Here is a 19498-nt window from a genome sequence, read left to right on the forward strand (position 1 = left end):
CAGTCAGGTTACACTGTCTTTTACTTGACCACTCATGTTAACATAGAAACAATAGGAAATAGTTGCAAGGGCACAAACTCCTCCTTGATCAACCAGAAGGTAATCAGGAGCTATGCAGTGGTCGTTGTCATGCGGACCAGAGGCCCAGTGAAAATTTCATCTTTCTAAAGTTAGAGCTGGGTTCTTTAGTTGCCCAGGCCAATGTTCGAGTGCATTTTATTGTTATTTTTGTTTTTTTTAGTAGCTTTGGCTTTATAAATTGTTCCTCGTTGCTAGGCTTACCGAGGATGCTACAGGGGCATCAACTCCTTCCATTACCAGTCCAGTCCAGCTCCCTCCTGACTAGATGAATGGCTCCATTTAGATGGGAAGTGGGGTGAGTGTAATTGAAATCTGAATGTGACCTGGATTGGGGTGTGGACCTCTTATAGCCCAGTGTCCACTAGTAGAGTTTTCTTGGAGACAGTTGATGGCCCAGCGTGGCTGGTTTTTGCCCCCAGGGGCCTCGAGGACCCTCAGGGGCACACTGTGTTTGGGTTTTCTTGAGTCATGTTTAGACTAATGGTGGTGCCCTTCCATCCAGGATACTGCTGCCACAGACCAGACCCCCACAGGCTTGGTATGAGCCTGTTTCCAGAGCCCTTGGTCATGGTTTGTATCTAGAGTCAGTCATGTCTGGAGGTGGAGGGCTCATTGGAAATATCGGTTGGGTCCCAAGAAAATAGGGATTTGACTAACACATACTCCTTTGCTGGGGTGGGGTGGCAATGGGGGTAATCTTGATGTCCCTGGGCAGAAGCCTGGTGTGAAGGGATTGAACGGTAGTTTGGTGATGTTGTCAGCTGTTAGTGGAGTTCCCTGAAAGTATGGGGGCTATGTTTATTCCCTGATTGAGGCTGAAGGTGGCAGACCCCACAGTCAGTAAAATTTCAGCCCTTATGAAAGTCTTGTGTTACATTTGAAAAGAAATTAATTGGCCAGGAAGTGATAATAAAACGTGAAACCTGAGTTCTGTTCAGGAAGCCTAAGAATGAATTCTGGGGAACTCACAAACACAGAGGCGATGTTTATTTTAAAAGACAGAGATACAAAATCCTCAGCATAGACTCTGAGAGGGGGTGAAGGGCCCCCAAAAGGCAAGGATTATAGCAGTTTTATGTCTTTTCTAGTATTGACCTATACATTTTGGGTTGATTCATTTCTTTAATATATGTCATTTTTGACCAATTAATGTAAACATCACAATGTCCAGTCTGTCGATTTTATGGCTTTCTTGGAAGCCTAGTTTCTCAGTTTCTCTAGACATTGCAACGCCATTCCTCAACCCTTTCTCAAGACCCCAGACCATTATTTAAGGACCAAATGTATGTTTTAAGTGCTAATGGTCTTCTTGGAGGTTTCTCTTGATAAACTGGACAGCAGTTAATAATTGTCTTGTCCTGGGTCTGAATGTTTTATGACCTTCCAGACCAGGAAAGGATTTCTCTGAATGCCTGGAAATTGAAGCACAGAGTGAGATGCTTACTTGAGAAGAGAAAAATTGAAATTAAAAAAGGAATTTAAAAAAATTGAAATTAAAAAAAGTCTTACACTGTCTAGCAATTTCTGGTTCAATTATAGGGAGGACTATAAGAAAAATCAATGTATTCATTTTAGTTGGAAAGATGCTACTTATCTTTAGGACATCTTCAGACGGTCAGGGTCAGAAAGAGGCTCATGTGAGGGAAGTCTGACAGGGCTGTAAGCAGGTCAGGGTCCAGAGCCTGTTGGTCTCAGGGTGGTGTATTGTAAAGTGATTCCCTGTAAAATTTCCTTTGTGTTATTAGCCTAACTAAGGAGGTCATGAGACCGCAAGGTTGCGTCTTACATGAATGTGACTGAGGCATTCTTGAGTTTGGTGGGCTTCCCTGGTGGCTCAGTGGTAAAGAATCCATCTGCCAGTGCAAGAGACATGGGTTCAATCCCTGAGCCAAGAAGATCCCCTGGAGAAGGAAATGGCAACCCACTCCAGTATCCTTGCCTGGAGAATCCCATGGACAGAGGAGCCTAGTGGGCTACAGTCCACCGGGTCGGAAAGAGTCGGATATGACTGAGCAACTTCACTTCACTTCACTTACAGTATATGTTCAGTAGACCACAAACAGGGTATTTTAGTTAAGTTTTATTCTGTGTAAGCCAGAGTGACTTATCGACATCCTAATATATGTGTTTGTAAGCATATGTCTAATTGTCTCCCTACATGTTTGTATAGTTAAAATGTAGACTTCTTTTAAACAATGTCCATGAATGTAGGATTCTAATTAAAGATATGTAATTTGAATATATGTCACTCTCCTTTTAATGTTTAACAGGTGGCTAAACCCCTTGTTTAAAATTGGTCATAAACGGAAATTAGAAGAAGATGACATGTACTCGGTGCTTCCGGAAGATTGCTCCCAGCACCTTGGAAAAGAGCTGCAAGGGTGAGCACAGGCAGCAGGGAGTACGGTTAGAAGACTGAGAATTTCTCCATGGGGCTAAAGGCTTGTGGGGAGGGGCCTTTGCTTCCTCCGGGGTCTTCTGAGCCTCCTTCCCTGACACTGAACCCTCACCCCTTCACGCTGACCCCGGGCTTAGCCCACTTTGGAGGTTGGGGAAGCCTGTGTTCCCTGTGTGAGTGGACGTGGAGGGAGCCCACAGCCATGGCCCTGGAGACCTAGCTGTGTCCCCAGAGGTGGGGTCCCTGGAGGACAGTGTCTGCCCTTCTGAGCTGCTCATGACCTGTGAGTTCAGCAAAGCTTAGCAGGAACTTGTTTCTAGAATCTGGGACTTTTCTCTGAAGACCTGGTCTGGTGCTTTTGCTGGTGCTTCAGTGTCTGCACTGCTCATCTTTCAGGAGCCCTGCGAGCAGTTAGCCAGCATCTATGGGCAGCCACGGAGTGCCCTGTAGTGAAGGCTTGTCCTCTGCTCTGTCCCTCCTCTGTTTTCCTGCGACAGGGCTGTTCCTCACTGTGCTTTGTCTCTCTTCGCAGGTACTGGGATCAAGAAGTATTGAAATCCCAGGAGGATGCTCGGGAGCCTTCTTTAATGAAAGCGATCGTAAAGTGCTACGGAAAATCCTACTTAGTTTTGGGAATGTTAACATGTCTTGAGGTAAAAGCTTTTCCATACAGTGCATTGATTTTGAGTATATGTGGGTCAGTCCTGAGATGGATGGACTGAGGCAGGGAGAGAACAGTGGTTTAAGGTCTAAGGGTAAATCTCATCTAAGAATCATGATGTAGATCAGCAGTTGTATTTATCTTTAGAATTGACAGATTCTTAAAGGACTTGACCTCTGGAGATTACTATTTTTCTTTTAACTGATTAAAACATGGTGTAATGGAAGGATAGCAGGAAATATATTTTATGCCATGTTAGGATGTTTTTGGTGCTCAACATAAATATTGAGTGATCCTTGACCAAAAGAAGATCTTACAACCTCAGGGAATAGTGTCCTGTGGTTTGGAGGAAGTAAACTTCAGAGAACAGTGATCAGGAGATGGCAACAAAGGTAACAGATTCCAAAACAAAGGCCAGAAGCAGAGTTTTAATAAAGCTTTAATAAATAAAGTTTTAAATAAAGTTTTAATAAAGTAATTTGAAGTAGAGGATTTATGTGGCAACAACAGACCTATGTTCAACAACATGGAACTGAACATTATTTTTCATACAAAGTTCAAAGCAGATTGTGTTTCCTTCCTGACCACTTTCCCAGTCCCCATCTCTTTGAGAGAGACAAGCTTCATCTAAATAATTTCATCTGATTGATAACTGTCATTTTTAACTTTATTGCTGCTTCTGTCTTGGGTATTCCTTTGGAAAAGGTGTATGGATTCATTACATATCTAATGTATTGCCTATAGATTGTAAGATAAAGTCAAACACATATCTGCTGATACTTTTTAAATTGACCTGCCCTTATACTTAGAAATATCTCTTAATAGTAGGCTTCCCTAGTGCTCAGAAGAATCTGCCTGCAATGCAGGAGACCCATGTTGAATCCCTGGATCAGGAAGATACCCTGGAGAAGGAAATGGCAATCCATTCCAGTATTCTTTCCTGGAGAATTCCATGAACAGAGGAGCCTGGCATGCTCCAGTCCAGGGGTCACAAAGAGTTGGACACAACTGAGCAACTGTTACTCACTCAAACTTGGAGTCGAGTCCAGAATAATGTAAGACATTTTACAGGTGCTCAGCAAGTAATTGTTGACTTTTCCAGGTCACATCTGATAAATGCTCTCTAAGAAAGGATCATCCCCTTCCTGTGGAACAGAAGCTGGGGCCTTGCATCTGGGCTGGAGCTGCCAGAGCACCCAAGACCTCTTCCCTGGGGTGTCCCTGGCACACCCTTCCCTAGGGTGCCCCCTCCCCATAGGCCAAATCATCCAGGCCAGACGCCTACTTGGGAGGAGCTTCAACTACACCATGAATTCTGTGCACCCTCCATGCTGGTTTCTGTCCTGGCTGTGGGGGTGCTTTGCTGGTTGAAGGGGGATCTTGGTAGCTTGGCATTGGCAAAGGGTGGAGGAGGGGATGTGCAGGGAAAACTAAAGGCAGAAAGTTGTGAGGTCAGTAACCTCCATGACCCTGAAGATCCTGGGTCAAGATCCCCCAGAGGACAGTCCACCTGGGGACACAGTGCCGTGAGCCCCCTGTTCTGGCTGAGCCTGCTGGGGGTTTGCTGCAGACCCCCCTGGGTGGCTCGTGCTCTTCGTGGTCCTTGAGTGCTGCCTTGGGGACACAGGTGGCCTGTGAGTGTGTGAGGGCAGGAGGGATGGAAGATGCAGTTACTGTGAAAGGGATGTTTTAGGTGGAGAAGGTGTGAGCTGTCCTCAGTCCATTGTGTTGGGGTGAGGTGAGTGGGTCAGGTGGTTTACAGGTGGGCATCATGGCTCTTGTGTAAAGGCTGTGCTGGATTGAAGGGCACTTCGGGCAGTGGGCAGCTGGGAACCCATACAACTGGAGAGACAGAGAATCTGTCAGCTCACAGGTGACTAGATGGTTCTGGGAGATGGAGTTCTCGTTGATGATAGAAGTGGATTGGGCATTGTGCCAGAGGGTGGGACAGATGTGTGGGGCAGAATGCCACTTTTGAGAGGGCACTGACCACCTAGGTACTGCCGTGCCTTGTGAAGGACAGTGGTGGGAGAGGGGACAGGAACCCTTCAGGCTGCCCCAGCCCTTCTTTGTCCCGTATGCAGCTGTCCCAGTGCTGGTATTTCCACATAGTCACAGTAAGTCTGTTTGAAATACACAGGTGGCAAGCTGGTGTGGTCTATTTGTGCAGGATTTCCTGACCTCACACAGCAGAACTGTCATGAGTTCCACTTGTCTGGAAACCCTGGGGCCTCAGTGTGTGCCTGTGGCTCATGCCAGGTGCTGGGTTGGATGAGTGGCCTCTGGGTTTAATGTTGGATCAAATCAGGAGCAGGTCTTTCTCTGCTGTCCCTGGTTCTCTAGTTTCTCTTTGGTACTGGATGCTAAAGAAGCCTAAAGTCAAATGGATCTCAAAGCATAGCCCATGTGGCTGGGTTTGAACTGAGCTGCTGGTTTTTCTTGCTGTCCTGGGCTGTTGGCTCCTTGGGTGGGGTCACTAAGCCTTGGATGGATCCCATCCTAATATGAGCTTTGGTTCTTGGCTACGGCAGCTCATGGGAGAAGCAGACATAGAGGGAGAGGCTGCAGGATCTGGAGTTCTTCCTGAGAGTGAATCTGCCCCACTGTGGTGCTGGGAGTGTTGGTTTCAAAGTTGTCCAGCCCCTGGAATATATCCTGCCGAAAGTGAAAGTGTTAGTCGCTCAGTTGTGTCCGACTCTTTACTACCCCACGGACTGTAGCCCACCAGGCTCCTCTGCCCATGGATTTCTCCAGGCAAGAATACTGGAGTGGGTTGCTGTTTCCTTCTCCTGATCCTGGGATCAAATCCGGGTTTCCTGCCCTAGAGGCAGACTGTTTACCATCTGAGCCACCTGAGGGTCCAGAAAGGTCCCTGGGGGCTGCACAAGGTACAACTGGGTAAAGCCCTGAGCCCTTTTTTAGGAGACTGGTCATTGGGTGGTCATGGTGGAAAAGTGGGGAGTAGAGGACCGTAAATGTAGGGGCTCATCTGTGTGGTAGTACTGCTAGATCTATTAGCAGTGCTAGTTAGTTAAATAATTGATTTTATGAAGCAACTTCCCATGTTGTGATCTATCTGTACTCCTTGTTGGTCTTTGTATTTTAGACAGTGGAAGATGTAAATTCAATCCAGAAGTCTTTAAAACACAAATGTGTTTCCTTGCTGACCTCCAGCCCTCTTTCAATTCCTTGGGTGCACAGCATGCCCCGTGGATCATCCGTGATCCCAAGCAGTGTGTTCCTTCCACCCACAGCACGAGCAGGGCCTCCCAGGTACTCCTGGCGGCACCAGTGGGAAAAAGGGTGACGCCAATGCAGGGTGAGGCTTTTAGGTTTTAGCATTTTGAGATATGAAAACCTCTGTCCTATGAGAAGTGAGGAATATCTCTACTGCTCAGAGAAACAAGTACCAGGCTGTGGAGCCTGCACAGGTCACCCCTAATTAGAACAGAACAGCCAGCAAGTTCCCAGCACCCCTGGCCCCTGTGTGCACCTCCACAGGGACCACAAGTGGGGAGGACAGGTCCCCACCTGCCCAGGGCCCTCAGCATGGAGAGGAGGAGCCTGAAGTCTCTGCCTGGGCCTGAGTCACAGAGACCACCTCCCCAGGTCATCAGGGCTTCTCTCTGAGAGGTGAGGTCTCTACCTGCTGGTGTGTAAGTGGGGTGACCTCAGAGAGCCAGAGTGGGTTCGCCCAGTCCCTTCCTCTGAGAGGGGAGGAGTGGCTGGGAATTATGTCCTCTTCCCAGAACCCTAAGAAGTGGCCTGGTCTTGTCTGGTCACTTGTCCTTTGTCTGAGGCCACTTTTACTGATGGTCTCTGGTCCAGGTGGAGGTTGGGAAGCACATGTTTGTGTAAATCTTCACTTTGGAGCTCAGCTGATGGCCAGGAAGTAAACAGAATCCTCTGAGAGTCCCACAATGGGCTTTGTGCCTTGACTCACAGTTGGTTCCCTGAGAGCTGCAGTGGACTTTTGCCTTTATTTCCCAACCGTTTCTTCCATGTGTCCCTCACTTCTGCTCAACCCAGGAGGCTGAGGAGTGGCTGCTGGTGGCAAAGATACTGTGGGCTGAGAGCTACCACTGAGGACCACACAGCAAGGGAGAGGAGGAGGGGGCACTGAGCCAAGTGGACAGGGACCTGCAGAGCAGACCTGCTGTGCGCCCTGCTGGTTCCTGAGAGCATCATGTTAGCCATTAGGTGTTAGTAATACCCACCGTGATGACCTTGAGTTATAAATGAGGGTGATGCTTTTCAATCCATTTTCTTTTCTTCTTCTAAGTATATGTAAGTTTTTATTGCAAAATTAAAATAATTGTTTAAATTGAAGTATGATTGGCTTATAGTGTTTTATTAGTTTCTGGTATACATCATTAGTGATTTAATATTTGATACAGTACATAGTAATTTTAGTTAACAACTGTCACCATAAAAGTTATTCCAGTATTATTGAGTATATTTTTTATGTTATATATTACAAACTTGTGATTTATTTTTAAATATTTTATTTATTTACCTTTTCTCCCAGTCCCCTTTTATTTATTTGATAAATTGGTGTTTGTACCTCTTAAGTTTCCTCACCTATTTCACTTGTTCACTTCACTCCCCTCAGTGCATTTCTTTAAGTAGTCAGGGTGGTAGGTGTCTCTTTTTTAAAAGACTGCATTCATTATGGTTAAAAATTTTAGCAATCTGCTTAGAAGTGAAACTTTGGCTAGAAAATTTGGCTTTTACACATGATTTTTCTCAAGAGTTCTTGTTCTACTACAATCACCTATAAGCAGTAATGAGTTTTCCAAGCCCTTTCTGAAACCAGCCTCTGCCATTATGAATAGAGTAAGTCTCTGCCCTGAACTTCTGTTAATAAAAATGTTGAAATGATTTCAGAGCACTTTGAGCTGTTGCAGCTCATTTAGTTTTCCCAGGATTCCTCTGAGGGAGGCAAGGCAGGAATTTCCATAGATAAGGACCTGGAGATGCAGGAGGATACTTGATGGGCTTAGAATCCTGTGACTTGCAGGTGGCCAACCTGGTTTCTGAAACACAGCTTTCTGATTCCTAGACCAGTGCTCTCTACATCATGTCCTGAGGCTTCCTCTCCTCCCACAGCCTCAATTCTTCTTGCTATTTCGCATGTGTATCAGAAATATACATGTTAATAAACTTCTGTTTGATTTTCTTTTTTTTTAATTTTATTTTTTTGAAAATTTATTTATTTTATTATTATTATTTTTACTTTGCAATATTGTATTGGTTTTGCCATACATCTACCTGCATCCACCACAGGTGTACACGTGTTCCCAATCCTGAACCCCCCTCCCAACTCTCTCCCCATACCATCCCTCTGGGTCCTCCCAGTGCACCAGCCCCAAGCATCCTGTATCCTACATCGAACCTGGACTGGTGATTCGTTTCTTATATGATATTATATATGTTTCAATGCCATTCTCCAAATCATCCCCCTCTTCCCTCTCCCACAGAGTCCAAAAGACTGTTCTATACATCTGTGTCTCTTTTGCTGTCTCACAGATTTTCTTCCGTTATTCTGTCATTTATTATAAAGATCCTCAGCTAAGAACTCAGAAGGGTATAGGGAAATAAGCGCCTATGTCACCCTAAGTCAGCTTCAATAATTGCTATAATGAGCAGTCTTAATTCATATGAAACTCACTCTCACTTCCCAAGATTATTTTAAAGCAGTTTCAAGACATCATATCATTTTTATCCATAAATATTTTAGTATGTATCTTTAAAAGATGTGGAATCTCCCCCCAACTAAACATATTTGCTGCTGCTGCTAAGTCGCTTCAGTCGTGTCTGACTCTGTGCTACCCCATAGACGGCAGCCCACCAGGCTCCCCTGTCCCTTGGATTCTCCAGGCAAGAACACTGGAGGGGGTTGCCATTTCCTTCTCCAATGCATGAAAGTGGAAAGTGAAAGTGAAGTTGCTCAGTCCTGTCCGACTCTGAGCAACCCCACGGACTGCAGCCTACCAGGCTCTTCCGTCCATGGGATTTTCCAAGCAAGAGTACTGGAGTGGGTTGCCATTGCCTTCTCCACTAAATGTATTTAGCATAAACATTATTATTATTATGCATAAATATTTACTTCAATGTCATCAATAACTAGCCAGTGCTCACAGTTGTCTTTTTCCCCTCTTTTGTTGGAAGCAGTATTAAATAAGGTACACTTGGCTGACACAGGTTATTCAGATTGCCTTTCTGTTCCCCTCCACCCCGAGCCTCTAGGTTGTTTGTCCTGTAGAGATTCCCACAGCCTGGATTTGGCTGATCGCCTCTCCCCCTGTGTCAATGAACACATTCCTCTGGCACCTTAGGTTGGTGTTTAGGTCTAGAAGTTTGATGTAACTCCTTTGGATTTTCTTCACCCCTTTTGTCTATTTAGGAGGTAGGGTTGTATATCTCCCTTATGAGGTACATAACATCTTTTGTGTGTAGGAGGGGTGGTGTTATGGGGGTGTGTGTAATGTTAGGAGCTATTCATGATCCTTTCTCAAAGTCCATTAATTCATTAAGGGTTGCAAAATGGGTAAGCTCTTTGATTAATTCTGAAATATAGTATTTATAGGGAGAGTAGGAGAAAATGATTTTTTCACTTTTTAAAACCTGTTTTGAAAATGATAAATTGGTTCTTCTCCGGGGCTGGTGAGTTTTTATTGTTTTTTGGTTTGGTTTTGTATATGTCAGTTTGAGCTCATGGATTTCAGCATTTCTGACCTGCTTCAGTCCATTTCATTTGTTATGCTTGTGCAAACATTTGGCCATCTTTGGGCAATGCGAGTCTATTCAGGTTGGGTTCTAAGTGTTTTGCACATGCTCTAGAAGTCTTTGCTAGTTTTTTTTTTTTTTTTTTTAATGTCTTTTTTTGTTTTGTTTTTTGGTTTCTGGTGTGACAGGATGTTTTTATCTCATTTTGTACAGCATTTTCTCAGCCCTGGAATCATCCATTTCTCCAAGCAGCCCTGTCTTCTTTTAGTGTGAAATGGTATTTATAGATGATAGTCTGGTTGCTAGAGGAGCTTACTGCTCTTGATTGTTTTTCTTGGCTTTTTCATTAGACAAAGTTAGAATACATTTTTTAAGGTAAACAAATATGTTTATAAGGGTGTTTCCAATCCAAGTCAGATGCAGGACACTAGTGTTTTACTTCATCTTATTCTGCTTCAGTTCAGTTCAGTCACTCAGCCATGTCTGACTCTTTGCAACTCCAAGAACCGCAGCATGACAGGCCTCCCTGTCCATCACCAACTCCAGGAGTTTACTCAAACTCATGTCCATTGAGTCAGTGATGCCATTCAACCATCTCATCCTTTGTCATCCCCTTCTCCTCCTGCCCTCAATCTTTCCCAGCATCAGGGGCTTTTCCAATGAGTCAGTTCTTCATAAAAGGTGGCCAAAATATTGGAGTTTCAGCTTCAACATCAGTCCTTCCATTGAACGGCCAGGACTGATCTCCTTTAGGATAAACTGGATGGATCTCCTCATAGTCCAAGGGACTCTCAAGAGTCTTCTCCAACACCACAGTTCAAAAGCATCAATTCTTCAGTGCTCAGCTTTCTTTATAGTCCAACTCTCACATCCATACATGACCACTAGAAAAACCATAACCTTGACTAGACAGACCTTTGTTGGCAAAGTAATGTCTCTGCTTTTTAATATGCTGTCTAGGTTGGTCATAACTTTCCTTCCAAGTAAGCGTCTTTTAATTTTATGGTTGAAATTACCATCTGCAGTGATTTTGGAGCCCAAAAAAATAAAGTCAGCCACTGTTTCCACTGTTTCCCCATCTATTTGCCATGATGGGACCGGATGCCATGATCTTAGTTTTCTGAATGTTGAGCTTTAAGCCAACTTTTTCACTCTCTTCTTTCACTTCATCAAGAGGCTCTTCAGTTGTTCTTCACTTTCTGCCGTAAGGGTGGTGTTATCTGCATATCTGAGGTTATTGATATTTCTCCCAGCAATCTTGATTCCAGCTTGTGTTTCATCCAGCCCAGAATTTCTCATGATGTAATCTGCACGTAAGTTAAATAAGCAGGGTGAAAATATACAGCCTTGATGTACTCCTTTTCCTATTTGGAACCAGTCTATTGTTCCATGTCCAGTTCTAACTATTGCTTCCTGATGTGCATATGGGTTTCTCAAGAGGCAGGTCAGGTGGTCTGGTATTCCCATCTCTTGAAGAATTTTCCACAGTTTATTGTTATTGTCTTGCATGTCTCTTTTCTCCCATCATCTATTCTCTTTGTCCAATGTCTAAGCCCAATTCTCAATGATATCAACATAATTATTCATTTGTTGTACCTTAAAAAGTGACTTCTGAAAGCAATCTAATATTTTTATTTTCTTTTGGAGATCATACTATGTTCATGTGGGTGTATCAGAGACTGTGTTTTCAAATTATTTTGTTTCAAATCACTTTTGATAGTTCTTTTTTTGTATGGCTTTCCAAAACAAAAGAGAATGGGTTTCTATATTTAGGTGCTTTTATGTAATTTTACTCTAAAATTTTAGGAATTTCTTTTTTAAAATTTAGTTTAGGTGCTTTTATGTAATTTTACTCTAAAATTTTAGGAATTTCTTTTTTAAAATTTAGTTATTTTATAATTATAATTCTGTGTAATGTTTTCATGATTCCAAAATCAAGAAAAGGCTACTTAAAGAAGTCTAATATCATTGTTAGCTCTATTCTAATTCTCCTTCTCCTTTTATAGATAACTTTCCAGGCTAATTTTGACTCATCTTTTTATTCAGTTCAGTTCAGTCGCTCAGTCGTGTCTGACTTTTCGCGACCCTATGAATCGCAGCACGCCAGGCCTCCCTGTCCATCACCAACTCCCAGAGTTCACTCATACTCACATATATCAAGTCAGTGATGCCATCCAGCCATCTCATCCTCTGTCATCCCCCTTCTCCTCCTGCCCCCAATCCCTCCCAGCATCAGAGTCATGTTTCTTAAATAAATTTTTTTTCTCAACATTTTATTTTTCTGACTGTGCAGAATGAACATTTTCAATTTCAATACTGTAATCTCTGGACTTTTCTGGAAGCATGAAATGTGCAATGGAACCCTGGTAAAAAGTCTTTGTAATCATTGTAATTCCTTGTAATTCCTGCAGATCGGGTCTGCAGCCATTCCAGGTTCAGATGCCATGACAGTGCGAGAGTGGAGGTTAGCAGATACTTACATGGGGTTAGTCTCTGCATCCAGAATCTACAGGGAGAGGAATCTTCTCCACCCTAATCAGTTGAATCTAAACCAGTTTCTGGAGGCTGGGTCTTGGGTGACAGAGTGCAGTTATTCCCTCCCAGGTGATGCTAAGGTGTGGTCAGGATGAAGACCAGTGTGTAAGAGAAGAATGAAGGCTAGTATGTCTGGAATCCTGATGATTATGATTTCTGCAGTTTCACTGCTTTTCCTCCTTGTCTTTGGATTTTTCTCAACTCTACATTTTGTCACCGTTCACCCAGTTCTAAAGATTCTGTCTATTTGTTTTTTCCTACAAGCCCATTCTTTTCTGCTTTTATGTCTCTCTCAAGAGTTTGGTAAGACTTTGATAGCTTGTTTCTATTTGTGTGTGTGTGTGTGTGTGTGTGTGTTTCCCCCCATGAATGAGATATGGGGAAGTTGTGTGAGAAATGTTTCAAGTGCATTAATGTGGAGAAGGAATTCTATCCACTTAGAAGTTCTAGCATCTAAGCTAACCCTGCAAGAAGTTAGCCTAAGAAGCAAAAGGTGGGACACACTGTCAAGTGCTTTCCTGAAGCTGAATACCAAGGACTCTACCAATAAATGTCTACCTTGAGCTTCCCTGGCAGTTTACTGGTTAAGACTCCATGTCCTTGGTGCAGATGCCAGGTTTTTTTTTTTTTTTTTCCAACTTATTTATTTTAATTGGAGACTAATTGCTTTACAATATTGTGGTGGTTTTGCCAAACATCGACATGAATCAGCCATGGGTGTACATGTGCTCCCCCATCCAGAACCCCCCTCCTACCCCTCCTACCTTCCTCCCTCCCCCATCACTCTGGCTTGTCCCAGAGCACCAGCTTTGAGTGCTCTGTTTCATGCATCAACTTGCACTGGTCATCTGTTTTACATATGGTAATATATATGTTTCAATGTAATGCTCTCATATAGTCCTGCCCTCTCCTTCTCCCACATAGTCCAAAAGTCTCTTCTTTACATCTGTATATCTTTTACTGTCTTGCATATAGGGTTGTCGTTACTGTCTTTCTAAATTCCATATATAAGCATTAATATACTGTACTGGTATTTGTCTTTCTGACTTACTTCGTTCTGTATAATAGGCTCCAGTTTCATCCACCTCATTAGAACTGACATAAACACATTCTTTTTTATAGCTGAGTAATATTCCATTGTGTATATATACCACAACTTCCTTATCCATTCATCTGCTAATGGACATCTAGGTTGCTTCCATGTCTAGCTATGGTAAATAGTGCTGTAATGAACATTGGGGTACATGTGTCTCTTTCAGTTCTGGCTTCCTCAATGTATACATGCAGCAGTGGTATTTGTGGGTCATATGGCAATTCTATTTCCAGTTTTTTTAAGGAATCTCCACGCTGTTCTGCATAGTGGATGCCAAGGTTTTTGATCCCTGGTCAGGGAACTAAGATTGTGCCTGTCACATTGTATGCCCAAAATAAAAAGTCTGCCTCAGAGACTCAGACTCTCAGATAATCCTGAATAATGGATGTGGTGGTATTAAATTCATTTCTTTTAAAGATCCTTTATGATTTCAGATTTGTGAAGAATTCTTGTGAAAGAATAAAACTATATGCTCAGTTGGTTTGTGGAAAGAATATACATGTGGTCATAGATTAATGTCGAAGAGGAAGGGTTTAAGGGGGCAGTGTTTGACCTTGTTCCTGCTTATCAAGGGGATGCTACCCCGCGTCCAAGGTCAGGGGCAGCAGCCGAGAGTGCCAGGCTGTGACAGTGCAGGAGCAGCCGAGAGGAGCTACCCCATGCATGAGGCCAGGGGCAGCGGCTGGGAGGAGGAACCCCATGTCCAAGGAGCGGTGGCTGTGGGGGCGCAGGAGGGCCTAGAGGAGCTATGCCACGTTCAAGGTCAGGAGGGGTCACCATGAGGAGATACCCCTTGGCCAACATAAGAAGCAGCGGCTGCCCTTTGCTGGAGCAGCCGTGAAGAGTTACACCACATCCAAGGTAAGAGAAACCCAGGTAAGACGGTAGGTGTTGCAAGAGGGCATCAGAGGGCAGACACACTGAAACCATAATCACAGAAAACTAGTCAATCTAATCACACTAGGACCACAGCCTTGTCTAACTCCATGAAACTAAGCCATGCCCGTGGGGCCACCCAAGATGGACGGGTCATGGTGAAGAGGTCTGACAGAATGTGGTCCACTGGAGAAGGGAATGGCAAACCACTTAAATATTCTTGCCTTGAGAACTCCATGAACAGTATGAAAAGGCAAAATGACAGGATACTGAAAGAGGAACTCCCCAGGTCAGTAGGTGCCCAATATGCTACTGGAGATCAGTGGAGAAATAACTCCAGAAAGAATGAAGGGATGGAGCCAAAGCAAAAACCATACCTTGTTGTGGATGTGACTGGTGATAGAAGAAAGGTCCAATGCTGTAAAGAGCAATATTTCATAGGAACCTGGAATGTCAGGTCCATGAATCAAGGCAAATTGGAAGTGGTCAAACAAGAGATGGCAAGAGTGAACGTCGACATTCTAGGAATCAGCAAACTAAAATGGACGGGAATGGGTGAATTTAACTCAGATGACCATTATATCTACTACTGTGGGCAGGAATCCCTCAGAAGAAATGGAGTAGCCATAATGGTCAACAAAAGAGTCTGAAATGCAGTACCTGGATGCAATCTCAAAAATGACAGAATGATGTCTGTTCGTTTCCAAGGCAAACCATTCAATATCACAGTTATCCAAGCCTATGCGCCAACCATAATGCTGAAGAAGCTGAAGTTGAACGGTTCTATGAAGATCTACAAGACCTTTTAGAACTAACACCCAAAAAAGGTATCCTTTTCATTATAGGGGACTGGAATGCAAAAGTAGGAAGTCAAGAAACACCTGGAGTAACAGGCAAATTTGGCCTTGGAATATGGAATGAAGTAGGGCAAAGACTAATAGAGTTTTGCCAAGAAAATGCACGGGTCATAGCAAACACCCTCTTCAAACAACACAAGAGAAGACTCTACACATGGACATCACCAGATGGTCAACACCAAAATCAGATTGATTATATTCTTTGCAGCCAAAGATGGAGAAGCTCTCTACAGTCAACAAAAACAAGACCAGGAGCTGACTGTGGCTCAGATCATGAACTCCTTATTGCCAAATTCAGACTCAAATTGAAGAAAGTAGGGAAAACCACTAGACCATTCAGGTATGACCTAAATCAAATCCCTTATGATTATACAGTGGAAGTGAGAAATAGATTTAAGGGACAAGATCTGATAGAGTGCCTGATGAACTATGGAATGAGGTTCGTGACATTGTACAGGAGACAGGGATCAAGACCATCCCCATGGAAAAGAAAAGCAAAAAAGCAAAATGGCTGTCTGAGGAGGCCTTACAAATAGCTGTGAAAAGAGGAGAAGCAAAAAGCAAAGGAGAAAAGGAAAGATATAAGCATCTGAATGCAGAATTCCAAAGAATAGCAAGAAGAGATAAGAAAGCTTTCCTCAGTGATCAATGCAAAGAAATAGAGGAAAACAACACAATGGGAAAGACTAGAGATCTCTTCAAGAAAATTAGAGATACCAAGGGAACATATCATGTAAAGATGGGCTCGATAAAGGACAGAAATGGTATGCACCTAACAGAAGTAGAATTAAGAAGAGGTGGCAGGAATACACAGAAAACTGTACAAAAAAGATCTTCACAACCCAGATAATCACGATGGTGTGATCACTGACCTAGAGCCAGACATCCTGGAATGTGAAGTCAAGTGGACCTTAGAAAGCATCATTAAGAACAAAGCTAGTGGAGGTGACCGAATACCAGTGGAGCTATTTCAAATCCTGAAAGATGATGGTGTGGAAGTTCTGCATTCTATATGCCCGCAAATTTGGAAAACTCAGCAGTGCCACAGGACTGGAAAAGGTCAGTTTTCATTCCAATCCCAAAGAAAGGCACTGCCAAAGAATGCTCAAACTACCACACAATTGCACTCATCTCACACGCTAGTAAAGTAATGCTCAAAATTCTCCAAGCCAGGCTTCAGCAATATGTGAACCGTGAACTTCCATATGTTCAAGCTGGTTTTAGTAAAGGCAGAGGAACCAGAGATCAAATTGTCAACATCCACTGGATCATGGAAAAAGCAAGAGAGTTCCAGAAATACATCTATTTCTGGTTTATTGACTATGCCAAAGCCTTTGACTGTGTGGATCACAATAAACTGTGGACAATTCTGAAAGAGATGGGAATACCAGACCACCTGACCTGCTTCTTGAGAAACCTGTATGCAGGTCAGGAAGCAACAGTTAGAACTGGACATGGAACAACAGACTGGTTCCAAATAGGAAAAGGAGTATGTCAAGGCTGTATAGTGTCACCTTGCTTATTAAACTTATATGCAGAGTACATCATAAGAAACGCTGGGCTGGAAGAAGCACAGCTGGAATCAAGATTGCTGGGAGAAATATCAATAACCTCAGATATGCAGATGACACCACCCTAATGGCAGAAAGTGAAGAGGAACTAAAAAGCCTCTTGGTGAAAGTGAATGTGGAGAGTGAAAAAGTTGGCTTAAAGCTCAACATTCAGAAAATGAAGATCGTGGCATCTGGTCCCATCACTTCATGGCAAATAGATGGGGAAACAATGAAAACAGTTTATTTTTTTGGCCTCCAAAATCACTGCAGATGGTGATTGCAGCCATGAAATTAAAAGATGCTTACTCTTTGAAAGAAAAGTTTTGGGCAACCTAAATAGCATATTGAAAAGCAGAGACATTACTTTGCCAACAAAGTTCTGTCTAGTCAAGGCTATGGTTTTTCCTGTGGTCATGTATGGATGTGAGAGTTGGACTGTGAAGAAGGCTAAGTGCCAGAGAATTGATGCTTTTGAACTGTGGTGTTGGAGAAGACTCTTGAGAGTCCAAGGGAGATCCAAGGACTGCAAGGAGATCCAACCAGTCCATTCTGAAGGAGATCAGCCCTGGGATTTCTTTGGAGGGAATGAATGATGCTAAAGCTGAAACTCCAGTACTTTGGCCACCTCGTGGGAAGAGTTGATTCATTGGAAAAGACTCTGATGCTGGGAGGGATTGGGGGCAGGAGGAGAAGGGGATGGCAGGGGGTGAGATGGCTAGATAGCATCACTGACTTGGTTGATGTGAGTCTGAGTGGACTCCAGGAGTTTTTGATGGACAGGGAGGCCGGGCATGCTGTGATTCATGGGGTCACAAAGAGTCGGACATGACTGAGCAACTGAACTGAACTGAAGTGAATTGCTTATCAAGAACGTTTTAATTTGGTTAGTTTCATGGTTGATAATAGAAATCAATGGCACCCCACACCAGTACTCTTGCCTGGAAAATCCCATGGATGGAGGAGCCTGGTAGGCTGCAGTCTTTGGGGTCGCTAAGAATCAGACATGACCAAGCGACTTCACTTTCACTTTTCACTTTCATGTATTGGAGAAGGAAATGGCAACCCACTCCAGTGTTCTTGCCTGGAGAATCCCAGGGACGCAGGAGCCTAGTGGGTTGCCATCTATGGGTCGCACAGAGTTGGACACGACTGAAGCTACTTAGCAGCAGCAGCAGCGTGGTTGATAATGAATATTTTCTCAGTTGTTTTCTTTCTTATTAGTGAAAGGTGAGAATCGGTAATGTGCAGATGAGCGAATTCCTTGGTGGTGCGTGCTCACACTTGTGTACACGTTGTGGGGTTAGGTCCTGGGAATGCTGCCACCAGTGTCTGTGTCCCCAGCCACAGCCACTCCTTGCCTCTCTGAAGGACTCTCCAAGACAGAGTCTTCTGAAATTGGACCTTTCCTTGGGATTCACACCACTATTTGATTTGGAGATAATACTTGGAATGGAGCGTTGAGCATATGTAAGAGCTAATCTTCTGGTAATCAGAAAATCTTTTGCCTGGTTTGCCTCAGGCAGTTTTACCAAATTCCAGAAATGGAAATATTCACAGATTACAAATGGTGCTGATAGCTGTCTTGTTAAATGACTCTTCATCTCTAACCTTTCCTTGTGTGTGGAGGGGAGGGATTTACTCAGTCTACCTTTGAGGGCCGTAATCACTTCTGCCCTATGTGTTCTGGATGCTTGCAAGAATCATATTTAATATGTGTATTCTTATTCTCTATATGTACTTTGGGGTTTTGTTTTCACAATTTTATGCTATTCACTATTTTGCTTTCTATTTTTTTTTTTTTTTTTGAGAGAGAAATTACTGGAAAATTGTTCTTTGCTTGCTGTTATTTTTCATATGGAGTATAATATCAATTTTCTGTTTTCTTTAGTTGCAACTTATGCCAGAGTGGAAATTCCTTGTATGTTATACTTTTCATCACCTTTCTGAATTACCATGACTGCTCCTTGTTAGAGGAAAACTTGTGCATTTGTACTCAGTATCTCAGTTGTGTCTGATTCTTTGCGACCCCAAGGACTGTAGCCCACCAGGCTCCTCTTTCCATGGGATTCTCCAGGCAAGAATACTGGAGTGGGTTGCCATTTCCTCCTCTAGAGGATCTTCCCAACTTAGGGATCAAACCTGCATCTCCTGTGTCTCCTGCATTGAGATGAATTCCTTATCATTAAGCCATTGGAGGAAGTCCCAAAATAGTGCTTAAGAATAACAAATGACTTTCCTCCCAAATTACATCAGATCAAAGTAACAGATCATGACTGAAAACCTTTATTATCTTTTGAAAATTTCTATTCCAAAAAAATAAAAATCATTATCAAGAAAAAAAAAAAGAATTGACAGATGAGGAGAAGGTATGGGCCCTAAACTGGCATTATACCTTAATGAGGCTTTTCGATAAACTTTTTTTTTTTAATATTTATTTATTTGTCTGTGCCGGGATTTAGTTGCCACATGTGGGATCTAGTTCCCTGACCAGGGATCTAACCCAGGTCCGTTGCATTGGGAGTGTGGAATCTTAGCCACCGGACCACCAGGGAAGTCCCACAACTGGGTTATTAAATATTGTTTCTCCACGAAAAACAAACCAGATATGTTTAGGTGGTAGTGATCTTCCTTTATTTACTCTTTTTTGCTGGATTTGTTGCACTTAACCATATTCTCTTTGGTGAGTGATGTTACTCTTATTTCTCCTGTAATTAC

The 19498-nt window shown here is 43.2% G+C and overlaps 1 protein-coding gene across 3 annotated transcripts in view; it reads left to right on the plus strand.

The window, feature by feature from the left end:
- LOC113888460 (multidrug resistance-associated protein 4-like) overlaps positions 1 to 19498 on the plus strand; it is a 176782-nt gene that overhangs the window by 4255 nt on the left and 153029 nt on the right. For all 3 annotated transcript variants that reach the window (XR_003509979.1, XM_027535582.1, XM_027535583.1), the window contains exons 2-3: positions 2352 to 2462; positions 3012 to 3132. Coding sequence is in view for 2 of the 3 variants with exons in the window: in XM_027535582.1 (XP_027391383.1) it covers positions 2352 to 2462; positions 3012 to 3132 (232 nt within the window). In the remaining variant the exon portion in view is untranslated. The remainder of the gene's footprint in view (positions 1 to 2351; positions 2463 to 3011; positions 3133 to 19498) is intronic.

This window comes from Bos indicus x Bos taurus, unplaced genomic scaffold (assembly GCF_003369695.1).
Source record: "Bos indicus x Bos taurus breed Angus x Brahman F1 hybrid unplaced genomic scaffold, Bos_hybrid_MaternalHap_v2.0 SuperScaffold_100147, whole genome shotgun sequence".
NCBI classification, from domain to species: domain Eukaryota; kingdom Metazoa; phylum Chordata; class Mammalia; order Artiodactyla; family Bovidae; genus Bos; species Bos indicus x Bos taurus.